We start from the raw sequence: 19,893 nt of genomic DNA, 5'->3' as shown, positions 1-19,893 counted from the left end.
AAAACAGCCTCTGCTAATGCTTTCTGCATAAAAATTGGACAGACTATATCGATAAAATTCTCAACAATAACTCACATTCTCGGGTGAAGAGCTTTTATACAACAAGCCACCAAGCTGTAAAGTGTTCTCACTTTTCTGCTGCTTAATCAACAGTTGTATTAATCTTGTGGTGCCACTGCATGTGTCATTTCCTTTGGTCTCTCACTCTGCTGATGGGGTCAGTAGGTTCCAAGGATGTAAACTGGAACGACCTGTCGATCTCACATTTCCCAGGGATGTTCACACAGGAACCCAAAATGGTGCTTGGGTTTGGGAGTGCAAGAGTGGGCAAAGAAATTTCTATTTGTAACTGGAACTTATTAGTTTATTTTTTAAAGGCAGTTTTTGATGGAGGAGTGCTGGGTACATGAAACAGTGCTCTGGAGAGTTCTGGAGCTCTGCAGGGTTTTTGGGAATTAGTGCTGTGATAATGATGGAAGGTCACTTAGAGCTTCCTGCATATGAATGTGTCGTGGTTTTCCTCCTCGAGCTGCAAGCTGACAGTGTTTCCCATTCCCCTTTCTTTAGGAATCTCAGCTGGAGGAATGGAGCAGAATACATGGAGAATTTGCTTTCAGAACTGAAGTTCAGCAGGACTTGGTTCTCTCCACAAGTGCCAGAATCCTTCACAGTGAGTGACAGCAGTTTCCCATCACGTTATTCTTTGGTCAGACTGCGTTTCCGGTCCATAAAATCCTGGTGGAGGGAAGGTGGTGTTTGAGGAGGTAATCTCCTTCTTGCTGCTGTGTTCCTCTATGGGATGTTGCCATCTTTCAGTGTCCTCTATTTTTGTCAGTGTTTTGAGCTCAGAGTCAGCTCAGATGGATCTCCTTTGGCTCACCTGTGGTGTCCAAGTGCAGCCCCTGCCCCAGCCTGCCAACAGCTGATGGAAGGCAGGGCTGAAGGCTGGGCTCAAAGTCCTTCCACCAACCCAGCAGGGCTTGTCTCCTCGTGCCACAGGGGGTGGTTTTGTCTAAATTTCAAGCTCAGGCTTTGTGAGCCATTTCCACCCTGTGTGTACCAACCAGTCCTGCTCCGTGCTGTTCACAGCCCAGCTTGAACCAGGGCAGGACAATCCAACTTTCAATGGATGGTCCTGGCTGGTGAGTTGAGGTCCTGGAGAAGGTGGCTCAGGCCATGGAGCTCAGTGTGACAAGAAGTGTGACCAAACTCTCCCTTTGTGGGTGAGCTGCCTGTGCTCAGCCCTTCCCTGGAAACGGGATCTGTTCCCTCATGGAGGGGAGCTGGAAAGTCGCAGCTGCTCTGTAATTACCCTGAACTAACACTCTGAAGGTAATAACTGGAGTCTTTTTCCTCCTGCTCCTTTCCCCTCCTCCACAGGTGTCCAGTGTGGTTATTTACACCTGTGAAGAGTAAGAAAGTAGGTATAAAATGCTGTCATTCTGGTTTGGCAGTGTTGAACAGCCTTGTAAATGAGTGTTCAAACCTTCAGGTGGAAGAGTGGGCCGTCTTTCAAATATTTAATTTTTTTTTTATATTTTTTAAAGCCTCAATCTTTTTATGCTTTTTTTTTTTTTCCCTTCCTGAATAGACTGTCTAGAGTGAGCATGCAGAGTGATGCTTCAGTGGGGAATTCCTGAAGAGGGATTAATTTAAAAATGATTTAGGAAATCTCGTGATTTCATCAAACGCTCCACAAAAACACTGTGAGGCTCAGTAGCGTGCACAGACACTCCTTTGGGAATAGGACACATGAGTTGAGCTGCATTTTCATTAGGAAAATGTACTCCTTTTTATATCTCTGGGAGTATTTAGTATTATCAGTTCTAATGCTCTCGTGAAACCCTTCAGCACTCAGCCTTCCCGGGATTATCACTGGGATTTTTGTCAGAGTAGGAATCAAAGGACTGCACAGATAAGTGTTCATGAACCTCTTTCTCATGAGTTTGCTGTTTTCTTTAGCATTTGCCCTAATTTAAATCTGAGAGTCCCTGTAAAGTTGGAAGAAAATTACGATAGTTGCCTTCATTAATGGAGAAAACAAAAATTCCCGTAATTTTTTTTCTTTTCATGGTGTGTTTTCATTCTGCTGGTAAGAAAAGTGTTCTCTGAGTGAGGGTTAAATGCATTCTTGACACTTGATTCCCTCCCCCTGCCTGCTGACTCACCATTTGGTTGGCACACAGCCATGGTGCAGTTGTGGAGTGTGTTTACCAAGTGCTTGAATCCCAAATGGAGAGCTGGTGGATTTTCTCAGACTTTCGAAACGGTTGGGAAAAGTTTGAGCCTTTCAAATCATCTCTATAGCAGCCCACTCAGGTTAACCTTTCGCTGGATTTTTAGACAAAATGCATTTATTTAAAAACCATCATTTAGGGAGGGGAGTTGTCTTTGTGTTGTGACGAGTCATAGCCATGGATGGAAGATGAATCCTACCAGGTCTAACGTGCTTTGGGATGTTCCTTCCCAACTGGCATCACGTTAACACGCAGGGAAATGAGTCTGTTTCTTCCTGTTACATGTAAATACCTGGAGAACAAAACGTCCTGTTTTTCTGGTCTGGTGAAGGCAGGCCCAGCCTGGGGATGGGAATGGGAATGGGGATGGGAATGGGGATGGGGATGGGGATGGGAGGATCAGGGTCAAGCAGTGGGCAGCTCCATACCCCACACTCCAACCAGCACAGCCTCTCTTTGCCCTTGGAACAGGAGGGCATCCCCTGGCAGTGCAGCTGGCAGGAGTTTGGAGCTGTTGCTCATTATGAGCCTAATGGGCAAAAACTGGACTTGAAGAGAATTGTTTGCCAGAGTCTGAGCCCCTGACAACCAACCTGCTGCAGCTGCATACAAACTACACAAGTGAGAGGCTAAGATAATGCAGATCTGGAATAATTACCCATGGGAAGAGCTTTTTGTGAATTCTTTTATCCTTTTAATGAACCTCTTGTAGACAGTGAATACCCCAGAGCCTGGTGGGCAGCGTGTGCAATCCCCAGGTGGCTGGAAGGGCAGCAGTGGGGAATGGCTGATCTTTTTTGAGTCCCAGAAATTGTACCACTTATTTACACACGCATCAGAAACCTTTCTGGACGACTGTGAATAACTTATTTCCAGATGATAGTAATTAACTCAGTCCTAACAAGTCAGGATTGCTGCTTAGTGTTTAAAATGTATTTTATTCTAGGAACTCCAATGGTAGAAGCAGCTTTTTATCTCCCATCTCAGGAGGAAGCAGCAGTTCAAGAGCCCCCATTTCAAACATGACATTTTTGAAGTTGCACAGATTGTTTTCACTCTTCTCTTTCCAGTTGTTGCCCAACGTATTTCTGTCTCTGACCAACGTGTAAAATCAGTTTTACAGATGTTGGGTTACACACGTGATAAATGGAACTGTAGAGTTAAGGAAGGTTAAACCACAGCAGAGCAAGAATTTCTGCTAACAAGAGTCAGCAGTAACACTGAAAATGCTGACATTTATACAACATTTCAGACACTGCTGTTAAATTTGGAGCTAAGGATGTGGAATCCTTCCTCCAATGCTAATGATGTGTTTCTTATCAGAGACACATTATCTTTTGAAGAGATGGCTACAAATATTCCCTATACTATTGCTGTGAAGGACTTTGTTGTGGTATCTGTCAGCCACTGGGGCTGATCTAGAAGCAGGGGAAGTCAGGAGGAGGATTTCCACTGGTGCTGGTGGCTTTTGACTTAGATCCATTGCATTTGTTCAAGTGACACCATTAAATGGAAGTGCTAAAGGAAAGGTGATGCAGTTTAACTTAGAAACTGGTTCCTTTCCTCAAAATGAAAAGTTCTTCTTTCTCCCACACAACTTTTGACAGTCCCAGATGAAAATCATTGTGTCAAGCCACGTGGACTTAATAACTGGAATCCAGAATCTCACCCTGACTTTACCCTTCGCAACCAAAGTGTCCCCAGCCCAACTCCTGACCCTTGATTTGCTTGGAACTCCCCCAGTCTGGGAAATGGTGCCCTTCTGATTCTCTCCCACGCTTTCATTTGCTGTGCATTTCTCTCAGAACCTCTCCTTGTTCTTCCCAAATGCAATATTGGTTCTGTCGTTCCAACAGGATTCAACCCCATGTCTTAGTTTATGTGGAGTTTTGAACTGTTTGATTATTTTTATATCTAAAGTGGGATTAATACCTGCCTGCAGTTTATACATGCCATTCCCAGACAGGCCTTTTGTTTGTTTAAATTTGTAGGCCTTTATATATTCTTAATGGGTTCCTCCTCCATGTAATTTGTTTGTATATTAATTTACTGCAACAAGGACTCCCCCAACATACTCGGATGGAGTTTTTAATTTTAGAGCATTTTTGCTTTCTTTTAAAAATGAGTGATTTCAAATAAAACTCACATGTTGGCAATGTGTGTTAAGACCCAAACTTATCACTAAAAGGGTTAGGAAAGGTGTCACACCCTGTCCATCACGTGCTCATTGCTCACAGTCCAGAGGAAGCCATGATAAGTTAATTCCTGACGAGAGTCGCCGTAATAAATAATTGGATTTGTTGATAGTGAAGCAAGACTAAATTGCTCAATCCTCCGCTCTAAATAGCTGACCATGGTTTTTGCTAACCGTGTCTGTCAGTTTAAAGCCAACCAATATAATTCCTAGAACATAATTGTTGTCCCTTGAATCAAGTGTAGGTCATTTTCTCAGACCTCCTTGTACAGGTGGTGTGGCAAACACTGGCTCCCTGTACAGATATCCTTCCCTTTCTGCCCCAGGCAGGATTAATTTACAGTTACCCTTCTAATCATGGGAGATGTGTGAGATGTGTGATTGGAAACAGCATTCCCAGATGCTACAGCCAAAGGATCCCACGTACACACGAGGCCCATGGCAGGAATCCCATCTGTGCCCATGCACAGGGACCAGAGGGTGATCCACCTTCACTCTGGGGACAGTTCTGGGTGGTCTTATTGGATATGATCAGGAAATGATAAATAGATGGACCACGATTGACTTCGGGGAGTTCTTCCTGCAGTGTCTTTTAGTGCCCTGGTTTTTTATTCCTTTGGATAAATAACTGTCCTTTAAAAAGCCCCCTGTTCCTGCTCCCTTGGAAAAGGCACAGCCCATGGATACCATTATAATCTAGAATGGCCACCACTTCCCACGCTCATTCTCATGATGTAAAACTGAAAAGCACTGCACTGAAATGAAGTTTCATTGTTTTTATTCAAAGCAGCTTCTCACAATGTATAAATACTGCATATTAACACACATGAAAAATACAACTTCTAAGGCACCCAGAAATGTGTCCATACACTAGTTACAGGACCATCAACAAATAAATTGTGTACAATTTGATCTAGACAGTCAATATTTGATATATCAGAAGATACAAGTCCCTCAGTACTGTACCAGTTTCAGAAAATATTTACAACACTGTGATATAGGGGTGCCTGTACCCTTATAATATTATAATATGTACTCATTGTTACAAATATTAGAAACTGTTTTAGTCTGTTCCATGGCATTCTGACAAAATAACTTAAGGGCCTAATTTGCAAAGTTCTACAATTAATTATTTGTGCAAGTTCTGAAAATAAATTTACATTGACATAACTCGTGAATTTTTGGTTCTTTGCTTCATCTCCGAGGTTTGGTAATAAGCCTTACCAATAGACACGCCATCCCAGCTTGAGCATCACTCCTTTCCCAATGGGTCAGTGGACACACCTTTCCCCCTTACACCTGACGTGGGTGAGGATTGCAGTGTTTGGAGCAGAAAGAGACTCTTGGAGTTTTCAGTACGAACGTCCCACCCGTTCCCCGGCGAAGGAACCGGTGCCTTGTCAGAACAACGCAGCTCTTTGGTCCTTTGTTTTTTTATGGAAGGCATAAACATTTTTATTCACTAAAAAAAAAAATTCGAAATCCTAGGTGTGAGGAAGCAAGCTCTGGCGAGTGACTTTCAGTGTAAGCATTTAAAATAGCAGTAAAGAGATTTAATATGGCTTAAAACATAGGGTTAATTGGGCAGACACAGAGAACACATCGAGGATAGCGAGTACCCAAATGTACTATGATAAGATTGTCTATAAGTCTCTTATGTAAACTTCTTTAGTGTCTCCTAAAGAGCGCTGGCTTTAGCCAGATTTGACTTTTATAGACCCAGCCACACAAAGCCTGAGATTAAACTACCATGGTTGGGGAGCACAAATGCACAGTTTATATATATAACAAAGCCCACGCTGACAATCTACCTCTGTTGTTCAAGAGAAACAACCCGTATTATCCTTTTCACAAGAAAAACTTAAGGCCCTGTAACTCTGATTTGCTAAACTTTCTTACAGCAATTATTTGGGGAAGTCCTTAGTGCTGCATAAGCAATTTATGCAGCTTTAAAGATTTCTTGTACCTAATGGTAAGGCTTATTCACAAATGCAAGACATTTATAAATTATATTTAAAACTGTAAAGGCTGGCAAAATAATAATAATAAAAAAGAAATACCCAAAAAACCGAAAGAAAACAAACCCCAACCAAAATTGTCTGTTCATCCCTAACATTAAAAGAGCATTTTGTTCTAATTAAAAACTATTGGCACAAAACCATTATATTATAGATTAAAAGAACAGTTCATAGTAGTGAAAAAGATTGCCTAAAACGCATACCCTAACCTACCACAGAAATATAAAAGTTTATATTCTGAAAATATATACTGTATTAAAGTTTGTAAGCTTATTTATTTAAACAGAAATGTACTGAAATAGTAAACTAAGCAACACTTATCTACAGCAAAAATATACATGCAGGACAACACAAAATAAATTGCTTACCTTTAATATCTACAAATGCAAAACTGTAGATTTTTAAAGATTGTACAAAACAATTTACACGAGAATAAAATAACATACTTAAACAACAAATTGCATTTTTCATCTTAAATACTGTGAATATTAGTAAAGGTACCCAGACTAATATATACAGTACATCTAGATATCTGAATACCTAGTAAGGACAGAAACACAAGAGAAAATTCTGATTCTGATATTTAAATACTGGAAAAGAAGTTTTTCAACATTGTTATTACTCTTTTTTTTTTTTTTTGAAGGGAAAATAGATTCCATGAAAACTAGATTGTAACTGTATAGATATGAATAATTAAAAATGTTAACTATGGTTAGCGCTTGCTTTAATGGAAAAATAATTATAGAAAATGTATTTCAACCATTCCTTTGTCATAAAAAAATGCTAAGATACAGATATCTGAAAATTCAGATGAAATGGTGCAGTTTCAAAGATCGAACAACCTCAGCTCCTCCTCTGTTTGCAAATCTCACTCGGAACTCGTTCCTCCCCACTGCTGAGCAATCCTGCTGGATTTACCTACAAACCCCAAGCACAGGATTGAAATCCACTTCCTCATCTCCTACTGACACACGGCTGGAGTTATGGCTCTCTGGACGGGAGGGAAGGGAAGGGAAATGAGGAATTGTGGTACCTTCCATTGCTGTACTCTCTGAAGCCACAGGCTGGGGGCCTGACCGTGCAAACACGTGGGTGGGAGTGGCTTTCACTGGGCTGAGCCCTCTTTTCCAGGTGACTCCCATGGGCACCTGCCGTGGGGTCCCATGGCCTGGATCCAAACAAGTGCATCTCTCACTTCAGACAGCTCCTGAAAGAGCTCTCCTTCAGCCATTTGAAAATTAGCTGCTTGTTTCCATAAGCTTCTATAGAAAAACATTTAAAACCAGGCTAATTAGAAACCAGATTATTTTTCACGAAGAATTTCCATGAGAGCCCCCTGCCTTTAGGGTAAAAATCACTGGTACAATTAGGCCACAGAAACAGCACTTCTAATTATTTGTGGCAAAAGAAACATTAATGTGTTGAAGGCTCCTATTTACTGTAATCACCTGTTCGTTACCTTTCCAAAGGCTTTGTTGAAACTCTGCATGGAAATACTGAGAGGGAGAAAGCTGAGCAGCCTCCTTTGCAGAGGTTTAAACCAGAAAAAGTCACTGAGCTCAAGGACGGGGGGGGGGGGCAAGTGCACAAATTACAAAGCAAACAAATGTGCAAAGCTTCTGCTTCAAGAGGTTTTAATTTGGGTGTAGTAAAATGGCAGGTGAAGTCTCGGAGCAGGCTCGGGTCCTGCCCCCCTAGCAGGGAAGAACTGAGAGAGATCCAGTGCTCAGGCAGTGTCACTGAACAGCACTGGCATCACATTCTGAAAGAGCAGATTGGATTTTCCTCCTTTGCCAGGGACTGCTTTTATGGAAAGCCAGAAGTTCTTGTAGCGGGTGGGGAGGGGGGGTGGCCAGATGTGGAGAGCTGGGGAGAAGCAGACCCAAACCTCTCCCTCCACACTCAGTTCAACGCCTAGCACCTTGTAGACTGCTGGCCCGCACCCAAAGGCCTCCAGAGCAGAAATTCTCTCACACCTGAGCAATCAGGCAGCTAGACTAAGGCTCCTTAAGGATTTGATTTTAGACTTCAGACCAAAAGGGGTGTTTAAACCTGAAAAAACAGTCCAGTGCCACGGAACGGCCCCACTCACCCTGTACTGACACCGGAGAACAGGACAGGCAAACTCAAAGAAAGCATCTTGTTGGTGAGCCCTTCAGTGCTCCTCAAGAAGGCAGAAAGTGAACAGAGACGTAAGGGGGACTCATTGTTTCGGAATCCACTTTTTTTCTCTTAACCCTGGCAAATGAATCTGTTTCATACATTTTTTTGTACAATTTTTCACACATAGAGGAGCACGCACGTGGCTGTTTCATTTACTGCCCACAGCTTTCTGTGGGGGTTTCTATAAATCCTTTATTTTTCTACTCAGTTTGCTTCTAAAAATGTTTGCATTCTCATGTGATGCCATTAATTCACTCAAGGGAAGTACGAAAATAAGATCTGTGATCAATAAACAGCTGAATATGAACACAAAATAAATAACTTAAATAAATTCACCAAAGGAAAAAAAAACCTAGTAGTTTTTGTAAACTAACTTTACATATTATACATATAAATTATCAGATTTTTCCCATTACACTGTTAGAACTTTTCAAAAAAATAATTAACATATTTCTAAAATACGGTGTTTGGGTCTACGGGAGATCGTGGTGACCCAGATTTTAGACTGAGCCCTCTGTGTCAGCCCAGGTGTGTGGCAACAGCAAGAATAAGTTAAGAAGGACAGACAAAACAAACCCTTCCAGGTGGGTGAGCCTTACCGGGCTCCAGCCCTGCTTCCGAGCACATGGAATGTATCGTCGTGTCTGGATGAGCGATGGGAAAGATGCAGCCTGTGCAGAGATCACGTGCACGGAACACCTCCCTGCTTACACCAAATCAAACCCGCTACAGCAGCTGTAGCTCACAAGGAAACCCACACCAGCACAGGGATTGGGATACACTGTCACAAATTCCTCGGGGGATGCGTCGCCTCTGCCCCTCAAACCCGCTCGTGGTGGCCTCTGCTCACAGCGGGAGCGCCTCCTCTTTGACTCGGGCCAGGACGTCAGACTTCATAAATCTTGTCCTGCAAGTAGCTGAATAAGGAATCCAGTCCTTTGGAGGAGCTCCACAGCTGTTTTAACATCTGACACTCCTTCTCGTTCACATCTTCGAGCCCGGATTTCAGGAAGCTCCGCACGAGGCATTTGGACTCTTCCAATACCTAAAGCCAAAACACGGCTCGGTGTTTTATTTTGAACCTGAACATTTTTTATGGCTAATGGCCTGACCAGCATTTTTTACACTACTGACTCTGCTTTACTGGCTAAGTAACTCCTTTGGGCACAGAAATTAGATTTGATTAATGGTCACAACTGCCCTTGCTGACAGTCAGCATCTTTAAAAATTAAGGATGTCTGAGGGTGATGGGTTAGTGCCAAAGTTTTTAAAGGAATGAGGGATTCTGAAGTACCTTAGTTTATTGAAGGTCTGCCATGAAGCATTAGAAGGAGCTGAACTCCCTCCTGTTGAAATGAAAATGTGAGCCATGATAGACTGGCTGCTGGAAAGTGGCTTTTGGGGTTTGTTAAACGGGTTGGAAACCAACCCAAAGGTGGGTGTCCATCATGTTTAACAATTTTCCCTCCTGTATTATTTCCTTGTCAAACCAGAAATTAATAGGAAAGGTCCCTTGTTGCAAATACCTTTTAAAGTCTATTTACTTGTATTTTTATAAAAGTGAAATATTTTATAGAAGATAGTGTTGAGCAAAACAAGCACCCTCTGACTGTGTGGAGTTAAATCTCCTTGGCAGATAGAAGTAGTGAGAACAAATCACCCAAGGGTTTTGCAAAGGAAAGCCCAATCACAAAGCCTTGCTAATTCCTGCAGGTTCTGAAAGGCACAAACAGCTGGTCCGTGGCTGCTCCCATAGTGCAGCTCATTTTTTCCCAAACCCATTTTGGAGCACATTCAGGTTGATTCCTTTACAGTTTTTCTGAAATACACACCACCAGTATGTACCTCACCAGCAATTCAACTAGTCAAACAAAACCACTGATAGTTCCTTCAGTCCTGATTTTTGGAGGACAGAAGATCTAATGTGAGCTAATGCAGTGTTTTATGGTAAGGGAGATGCCCACTCTTCACTCAGCTCTGTCAAAACCTTCCTGGTAAGCCCAGTTCCTCTCTGTTGTAGGTTCCAGCACTGCTATTCCACAGTAGCATTTCTCTTGAACTCAAGTAAATGGTGTTAGCAGCAAACCAAGGGGCCTGTGTATTTTTTGGTCTGTTTGTGAACAGACATCCCCAGTGAACTTGGATGAGCTCATCCTGTCAATTGTATTTGTGACTTCAGCCCGATTTGAGGATCTGAGAGTGAATATAGTCTTGGACAGGTTTAACTCTTATCTTTGTCCACAACTTGGCACTGGGCTTTCTTTTTTCACTGACAGCCAACAGCAGTGAAGAGAGGAAGGAAGAATCCACAGTAAGGCCCAGAGGTCTTCCCAACTCATATAACACACTTTATATCAGCATCATCAAATCAACTGGTGCTACATTTCCAGAGTTTCATTCTCAGTGTCTTCTGTGAGATCTAATATACACTTCATTTAATTAAAAATCTCCTGTGCCTCTACCTCCTTTTACAACAGATCTTTTAAATGAAACTGAGGGATGTTAAGACTGTTTCAGGCACAGGAAATATAACAAGAAACTGTAACAATTTGCACTTTAATTAGTGCAGTTTTATTGCAGGCAGTATCACTTTCTTCACTGCATGTTTTTTAAACAAGGATATGCCCAGAATAGCAGTGTATCTGCCTGAAGGGGAAAAAAAAAAACCCTAGGAAGTAAAAATAGGGAAGGATTTTCTTGCTGTTTTTTGCGTACGCAAAAGGAAAGTTATAGTACACTGTGAGCAGACTGTGTTCAAATCCCACTTGACTGGATCTCACCTCTCCTTCCCAGCAGAGCTCAGCTGGCACCATCCTACCCTTCTGGTGAGCTGTGGAGGACAGGCTGCAGCGGCAGGAACGATGCAGGTGCCCAGGAGAAGGCAGGCCCAGCTGAAACATGGTAGGCCAGGACAGTGGGGAGGGCAAATCTGTTCTCTTACGGGTCCTACAGGGATTTCCCTGGCCAGTTGGGCGGTTTCAGCCTCCTCCACCTTCGTGAAGGAAGCCTGTGCCAAAATCCCCTCTGAGAATCTGGGGTGAGGAGGTTCCACTCGGACTGAATAAATCTAAACCCTCTCTGCCCATGAGAAATGAGAAACCCCAAGAGCTCCCTGAGCCCTGTGCAGGTTTCTTCATGGCACCCTTCTTTCACAGGTGGGGTTGTGGGCCCCCCATGTGAGCCCTGGGAGCACACCTTACCTCTGTGAAATGGAATTCAATCACAGAGGGGTTTGATTTCTTACCACTGCACTGCAGGATGCCATTTCCTTCACCCGCAGCATCACTTCTTGGCTAAATGTTGTTGGCCAGAACACTTGTGACACCAGTCCTCTGCTGCAGGCCTCCTGTGCTGTCAGCTTTCTCCCACAGAACAACATTTCATTTGCCTGGGAAACCAAAAGATTGGGTTATAATTCCCTTCAACTTTTTTTCCATGCTTGCCTGCTATTTTTACAATCAAATTTACAAATGTTCTCCCCCTGCCTTTCCATGCTGCAAAATACTTTAGAAGGAGTTTCAGTAGCTATTTAAAGGGGTGTGCAGGTGGCCAGAGCACAGCATGGGTTTCATTTAAGGGAAGTGTGCTGGCATGGAATGGTAAATCTGTATTGCTGATTTTAACAGAGTAATTGTCAGTGATACTGCGCTGAGAGTCCGGGAACCAAGTATGAAATATTTATCTGTGGGGCAAATTCTGCTTTATTATACTGGTAAAAGCTAAGCAGTCTTAACTGGAATCATTAGGGGTTATCTTTAGAGAGCAGTATCTGCCTGTGTCACTGCCCAATCCTAACACAACACAGGCAATGATCTGAAAGATTATTCTGCTCATGTATTTCTTCACTTTTCTACCATGGCATTGACAACCTTCGCTTTTTCAACCTGTGTCAGTCTTTCTTGTCTACATCACCTGTAATATATTGAACTCTGAGGTCACTTTGTGGTAAGAAATTGGTAGGGGTTAGGTGAGCTTTCCACAGATTTCATTTCCACTCACAACAATTAAGATAAAACAGTTGTTTTCTGGCTCACTTTTTAGAGAGAGATAGAAGAACAGGAATTTATGAAAGGTTCTTCAGCAATTCGAGGTGGAAAACCTTACCAGTGCCACACCCAGAATTTGGGGGAATGTGTATGATGAGCAGCCAGCTGGAGTGAGTCGGATTGTTGCATATGGTGTCTGAAACCAAGCCTTCTCACTTGCCCAAACGATATCACAGAGGGGTAAAATAGAAGCTCCTAACCCAAGGGCAGGGCCGTTGATAGCAACCACAATTGGCTTCTTAAACTGAATAAAAGCTTTTACAAAATCCCTAAAATACAAAAAAAAAAAAAAAAAAAACAAACCATAAAGGAGAGATCTTGAATACAGAAGTTAACACTTAGATAAATACCCAAGTTTAAAGTACTTAATCTGAAAACAAATCAGAAGCACGGACGAACACAATAAATGCCATGGCCCAGTTTTATGAGGTCAGAATTGCAAGATACTTTCTAGTTTGCTAATTAATCTTTCTGAGTACCTGATATTTGCACAGTTTGGTGTATGTTGTATATGAACTGATGGGAGTGGACTGCCCTGACTGTTGTACTTTTTGCAGAAAGGTTTGGTTGGGTTTGGTTTCCCTTTTGGACCAGCAACTCAGCAGTTTGTACACACGGCGCTCCTTGGTTTGGCTGCTGATGAAATGTGGAAGGCAGGAAACTCCCAGCTGGATTGTTGGATTTTTTTTTTTTTTTTTTTGAGAAGTTCTCTTGTGATCCTGTGTCAGAGGTTCCTGCAAGTCCCATCAGTGGACTGGGAGATGGTGAATGTTTATGGCACACCAGCAGAAAGAACAAGAGGAGCAAAGGGGAGCCAGAGAGAGAGAGAGAAATGCTTGAACAGGGAAAGGATTAGGCAGGTGATCTGTTGTGTCTTCATTGCAAATGTCTTCAGCAAAGCCATAACAAAGGAGATGCCTTTGCCTGCCTGCACCAGTAAATGTGAAGGATGAGAAATAACGGGGAAGTAAATGTCACTGGATTCATCTGGATGAAGGAACTCGAATATGTTAAATTCTGTGCAGTGAGGTAACTTTAAATAAGTTACCTACCAGCAACTGTGGAAAGGCATCTGTTGAATGGAACAGCCTTTACAGCAATTAGGGAAAAGCAGGAGTGTAATTGTGGGTAAATTAGGGGCTCCAGCAGCTCAGTGCACTGCAGGTACGTGGAGGCAAACGAGATGCTCAGTTACTTTAGAAAAGAGATCTGTATAAATCAAATTCCAGCCAAAAGAGGAGATGCTGTTCCTGCACTGGGTATTTATTAGATCCAGAGTGCATCTTTACTGAGACATTTTTAGGAAAGAACACTTTTTCAGATGTGCCCTTGGATGAGTTGCAGGTCTCCCACTGAGGTCAAAAGGAGGCAGAATTCTGCACCTGAGAACAGTCTGGCTTTGCAGGCCAGAGAGCCCACGTGGGGACTGGGCATTGGCTGTGTTTTAAATGAGAACAAAGAGTCTGAGGCGACCCAGAGTTACATTTTCGATGGATATGTTCTGTTTTTCAGGCTGTTTGGTAAAGAGTTAATTTCTGACCATGGAAAAATAGAGAATTGATTGATGCAGCTCTGTTCACACAGTGAGTAATAAACCAGGAGATCAGTGTCAAGACAAGGAGAGGGAAATATGGAACATTGGTTTTGTCTGTTCAAGACCATTTCTTTCTGGAGGAGAGCAGGGATAAGGAGAGTTGTGGCTCATTTTTGTAGCAGAAACAATGCTGTTCCCTTATCTCATTATTTCTTCCGTTGTTTATGGTTGAGTAATGACTGTGGATCACTGCACCTCATTAATTCCTGGATTTTGAGAACCTCAGTAGTTAAAGCAAGTAAGCCTTCCAAGCAGGCCTGGGAACAGGGATGTGATGAATGACAGGTAAAAAGAAAGCACACGAAGGATAAATGGGGGCAGTGGATCTGAGGACTGAGTGGAGGCTCGAGATAAAAACAGTGTTATGGAGAAAAGCAGGAATCGTGGTGATAAACGGGACTGGAAGGGAATATGGAAAAGGAATTAGGGATATGGAAGGGAAACAGATAATGGGGAGGAAGAACAAAGCAGAACATATTAATGGAGGGGAAGGGCTGAAGGAAAACTTCCTATGAGTGAGCAAGGAAGGGAGGACGTGGAGATTGGAACAGGACACTGAGAAGGCACAGCGAGCCTCTGTCGTGAGGGAAGGATGGGGAGCACAGGGGAGGTACAATGTGAGGGTATGGAATGTGCCACCTACAGGATGGAGTGGAAGGCTACAATACTGGGAGATTATGAGGGGAGCAAAGGCCTGCATTTGGTCTAGAGAAGCTGCAGTGACCAGCACTCCCCTGATCTCTGTCCCTGGTTGGTGCATTACTTGTTCCAGTGAGTTGTCACTGCACCCTGAACCGGCACAATTCCGTGTTTCCAACGCATAAGTTCACTCCTGGAGCTTCTGGCCTACAAGATCCTTGTTTCAAATCAAAGCAGTCTTTGAAAAGGATTTAAAATGGTAAATATTGTTGCAGAGTAGAATCAGAGGCTGAAAGACAGAAAAAAGCGTCACATGCAGAAGGCTTTTGGTTTTGCCAGAGGATATCCGGGAAGTTGACCATGGAATACACTCTGGGATGCTCAGACACCTCTGTTCTTTGTAAGGCTCTGCTGCAGCTCAGGGCTCCTCAATACATCCAGGGCCATGAGGAAGCTGAGGGAGCAAAGCTGTCCGTGTGTGTTTTCTCTGAGCACACCCACAATGTTGTGTTCTGGGTATTGGAGCCCAGCTGACCATGGGAGCTGGGAATGCCTTCCAGTGAGCCTGGTGATTCCAGGGCTCTGCAGGCCACACATGCACAGCTGCAGTGCAGGCTGTCTGGCTTTTCCCTGCTCCAGGCCAGCCATGTGGATGGATGGTGGCAGCTCAGGCTGAGGGATCTGCGAGCAATGCCGGGAGGAGCCAACCCCGACGGCGGGAGGAGTGAAGGGACCATCCTGGGATGGGGATTTAAACTTCAGCTGGAACTTGTGATTGGTGTGTGGGAGCCACGCTTTGGGAAGTGGAAACAGGTGGTCCTTGAGATTTCAGTTCCATTTTGACACATCTCCAGCTCGCTGGGAAGCGGTGGAGGCAGAGATCTGGTGGTGTGTTTCAGGACATCCCAACCACAGGAAAAGCCATGACCATTTTTCTCTTCTCCTCTTACAGTGTATTTTCCATGAGTTGAGTCCTTTGTTCACAGAAAGCACAGAGAGTGCTAAATGGAAAACGTAGGGCATTGTTTCCACAAGTACAATAAAAATCTCTTTTCAGTGGGCCCGAAGCCGCCGTTCCTGACAGGGAGCAGAACGTTGGACCAGTATTTCAGGAGTGTCCTGGCAGTCCAAGGATGGAAAATCTGAGTATCACAGCCTGGCTTCTACTCATTTAAATGTTGAATTGATAAGTATACCTGTGTATTAATGTGTGCAGAGAAATGTAAACATATATAACAATACCTAACTACACAGTATTTACAAGAATAATATCTGTATCTTCTGGGAGACTGGGAGTGTGCCTGTGTTTTCAAACAAGAATAGTGATTTTCTTCCTCACTTTTGTTTTTGTTCTGCATTGTTAAAACCCCCTCACTTTAAAAAATCAAAGAGCTTCTCTTTTTTAAAGTATCACCATAATATTCAAGCATATGTAGGGTCTTAAAAACACATCATAATTGATTACATTTAAGAAGTACATTTTAAATTCTTTCAAAATAATTACTGCTTTGAGAATTTCAAAATACTTTAACCAAGAATCCAAACTGATCTGCAGTAGTTGCAACCAAGATAACTTGTGGTTTATATGTTATTTTTATGTTAATATATCTATTATAGGTTATACCAATATATCCAAAATAGAGATCTGTTGTAAAACAAATTCTTTAATATTCCTTCATAGAATTGCCACATAAAGTTTTAGAATTCTCAGAAGAATATTGTAGGAAATGGAGAAAAAAAAAAAAAAAGGGGGACCAGACCCTCTCCTGGTACATGAAATACTATTGGTCTTAGTGGAATAACATTGATTTATACTGGAAGATCTACCTTGTGGATAATGGAATATTTGGTGATGTGTTGTGCAGATTGATTTGCAGACTGCATGTCATAAACCCTGGGTTTCTATTAAGGTAATGTGATATATATGAGGAAAGTCACATTTTAGTTACAAAAATAAAACTACATTTACATATATATGAAGTAATTTAAATTTTAAGAAAAAGAGTGGAGACCCTTCTAATAAGGTTCTGAAATACAGTGGCAGATTGTTATTTCAACAGGGTTTGAGTAAACCATGGACTCCCATTTGGATTGCAATTCATTAAAATGATGAACATTAAAACAAGTAAAGTATCTGCCTTTCAGGAACCACTTTAGAACATTAAATGAGTCAACAGAAAATTTGGAAAAACAACAACAAAGTTGTATTTGAATTGGGAGGAATGATTGAAATATTAAATACAGAGAATCTGAATAAAATAAATCCCTATGGATATTAGCACTGGAATCAATGTGCTTTGTTTTCTGATAAGGAAAGGTCCAAGTTTCTTCTTACTAAACAAATTTGCAGGCCTGTAATTAGAATGCAATCAACACTTCAATATACAACATTTTTGGACCTGATAAATATCTTTATAATCACACACTGCATTTCATAATTTAGAGATCATAGGTAAGCTTGGGTCACCTTATAGCTTCTGCAATCCTAGTGCTTTCCTTTCTTCTGTCATTGGATAACCTGCCAATTAAATATGAGTAATCTAGGCCACTACAGAAAACACTTCCCACTGCGCTGAGAAGTAAGAGTTTACTGTCATCAGCTGATGCATTGCACAATGCTCTCCGAACTTCCTTCATGATCTGTGGATAAAGAAAAGCAAACAATTCGACATGCATGCCGTGGCAATACCATTCCCCTCCTCGTACAAACCTCACTGATTCTGAGAGACTCAAAAGTTTGGGCACTGTTCATTCTTACAGCAATTAGATATCATTTTAATATACTCAGAATGACAACACTGAACGTTTTTTTGCAAAGTCTTTTTCTGTTTGGCAGTGCTTTGGTGGTGCTCAGAGAGGTTTTGGGCTGTTCTTTGTGGCGGGGGAAATTCTAGCCAGTTTATGCTATCTGATTGTAATTTAATAATTTCCAATATCCCTTTTTTATTGTCACTGTGTACATTCAGTGTACATCACTGCATCCTCAGGAACATGCCTGTCAGTACCCTCAACATGGTGTAAGCAAAACCTAGAAACCCCTTTTCACTCCTGCAACTGCTTTGGTTTACGTGACTTCAATCAGAGCAAAGCAGGACAAGAGGACATCATGTACATCAACATCACAAATATATCGTTCATTTTTCTTTGGTCAGTGACACTGTTACAGTCTACAAAAGTCCCTCGAAAGAGAGACATTTTGACTCTGTTTTACAACCGAATCAAGTTATTATCTGCACCATAAATCAAACCTAATCAAAATCTGTACAGAGCTGAGCTGTTGGTATTGTAGAAAAATGGCCTTTCACCTGAGCAGAGAATTGTTTTCTAATGGTTTTTAAAAGGAAATATTTCATAAACTCCTGGTGGGTGACTTCTTGTTTGGTCCCAGCTGAGCGTGGTTTGGGAACTGTCACTCACTGCAGCCCCCTCTTCCCCTCAGTGAGTTGTTCCAAGGTTTCATTGTGTGACACCTCCTCTGTTAATCACACCCATGTGGCAGAATATTTCCTGCAGACACGGTCCTGTTGAGTCAAATTTTTCCCTTTTGCACTGTTGGTGTGAATTTAGGTAAGACAAAGCTAAATGTGGCTGGAGATTTAAATACAGGTTCCATGTGAGAGAAACCCAGGCTTTTTAGCCTGGGATTCTTTCTGTTCGCTCCTTTCTGTTTCCCAGGATTCTTCAGATCTCTGAAGTACCTGGTTTAAGAAATTTTGTTTTGTTGATGCCATTCTAGGTAGGCTTTTATTAGAAATCCTGTGGATTGTGCTGCTTTCCCTCTGGGTTTGTGTGACAATGAGTGTTACTGGGCCTGGGCCATGAGGGAGCAGGTGGTGAACTTTGAGATGCCTCCCCTCTCCAGGTGCACCCCAGAACGCCTGCAATGCCCAGTGTGTGACAGTGGGTGGAAGTGAAATCATTAAAAGCAGCAGAATTTGGAAATGGATTTGAAGTTCTTATGCAGGTAACAAAAATGTCCCCAGGGATTTTAGGAGCACTGCTCATCCTGAGAGTCTCAGAGGCTGCCTCAGCTGGGAGAAACACAGCAACACTGCCCAGGGGATGGGAAACCAAGGGGAAAAACTCCTACCACTTTAGAAGGTGGTAGGTGTTAAAAAAAAGATGGTGTATTTTGATTTTCGTGGTTCCATGTGAATGCAGGATTGCCCTCTTGGTTTATTCTGAAAGTTCTCAAAATCTACTCTTTCCTAGGGTGGATGTAGAAATGATATCAGGGAATACCAGCCAAACATTCTCCTGTACATTAAATATGATGCCATGATAGCCCATTCAGCAAATTTCTTTGCTCCAGTGGTGTTTGCACGTGTGCCATCTCCCTGCTGCCACCAGTGCTCCCCTTCCCACACATCAGCATTTACAAAACTGCCTCTTTTATCTCACCCCTCACCGGTTTGGATGGCTAAAGCCACCTAAAAGCCATCCAAACTCTGGAACAGAGCTCAAACAACAGTGATAGAAGAATACTGTTTTTTTCAGTGTTATGGAGTGAGTGACATTCCAAGTCCATTACCAGGAATCCATTTCTCAGATATGGTCAAAAATGGGAATATTTCACTTTGGTCAGTAGTTTTGAGCCAGGAGGGGGAATTTAGTTCCACTGCTCCACTGGTTTCTAGCAAAAGAAACCAGGAACCCATTATTGTATCAGTACTTTCAGGCTCCAAAAAGGATGTTTTTTTAATAAATAGCTGGAAGTTTATCATTAACTTTATCATCCCAAGGTGCTGGGAGGCTCAGTGGGATCCAGCAGTGCCAGCCAGGCCAGTTCTCACTCGTGGTCTGTGCCACAATTCCCTGGTCACCTTGTCACTCAGCCTGGTTCCAGCAGCCTTGGCACCACAGCTTTCCCCAGGGATTCTCTGCTCTGGGCATTTCCCTGCAGATGTTTCTGTGATTACACAAAAAGCTACTAACAATAAAATAGCAATAAAAAAGCTGATTTGTCTGCAGGGTTGCAGAACTGTGTATTAAACCGCAGTAT

At 42.5% G+C, this 19,893-nt stretch overlaps 1 protein-coding gene and 1 long non-coding RNA gene across 5 annotated transcripts in view; one reads left to right on the top strand and one right to left on the bottom strand.

Moving 5' to 3' along the window:
• The first annotated feature begins 567 nt into the window (after positions 1–567).
• Positions 568–19,893, top strand: part of LOC114061844 — a 56,296-nt gene continuing 36,970 nt past the window's right edge. For all 3 annotated transcript variants that reach the window (XR_003572234.1, XR_003572233.1, XR_003572232.1), the window contains exon 1: positions 568–670. This is a non-coding gene — a long non-coding RNA (uncharacterized LOC114061844). The remainder of the gene's footprint in view (positions 671–19,893) is intronic.
• The window catches only part of CDYL2 (chromodomain Y like 2), a 49,855-nt gene continuing 39,414 nt past the window's right edge, over positions 9,453–19,893 (bottom strand). For both annotated transcript variants that reach the window (XM_027892683.1, XM_027892682.1), the window contains exons 4-7: positions 17,359–17,531; positions 12,717–12,927; positions 11,857–12,000; positions 9,453–9,657 (exon numbers count right to left, since the gene is read on the bottom strand). In XM_027892683.1, the coding sequence (XP_027748484.1) occupies positions 9,499–9,657; positions 11,857–12,000; positions 12,717–12,927; positions 17,359–17,531 (687 nt within the window). In that variant the 3' untranslated portion in view covers positions 9,453–9,498. The remainder of the gene's footprint in view (positions 9,658–11,856; positions 12,001–12,716; positions 12,928–17,358; positions 17,532–19,893) is intronic.

Source organism: Empidonax traillii, unplaced genomic scaffold (assembly GCF_003031625.1).
Source record: "Empidonax traillii isolate 1590-97213 ecotype Southwest subspecies unplaced genomic scaffold, ASM303162v1 scaffold362:size563497, whole genome shotgun sequence".
NCBI lineage: Eukaryota > Metazoa > Chordata > Aves > Passeriformes > Tyrannidae > Empidonax > Empidonax traillii.
The sequence above is the reverse complement of the archived record's forward strand: the minus strand, read 5'-3'. Positions and strand labels throughout refer to the sequence as shown.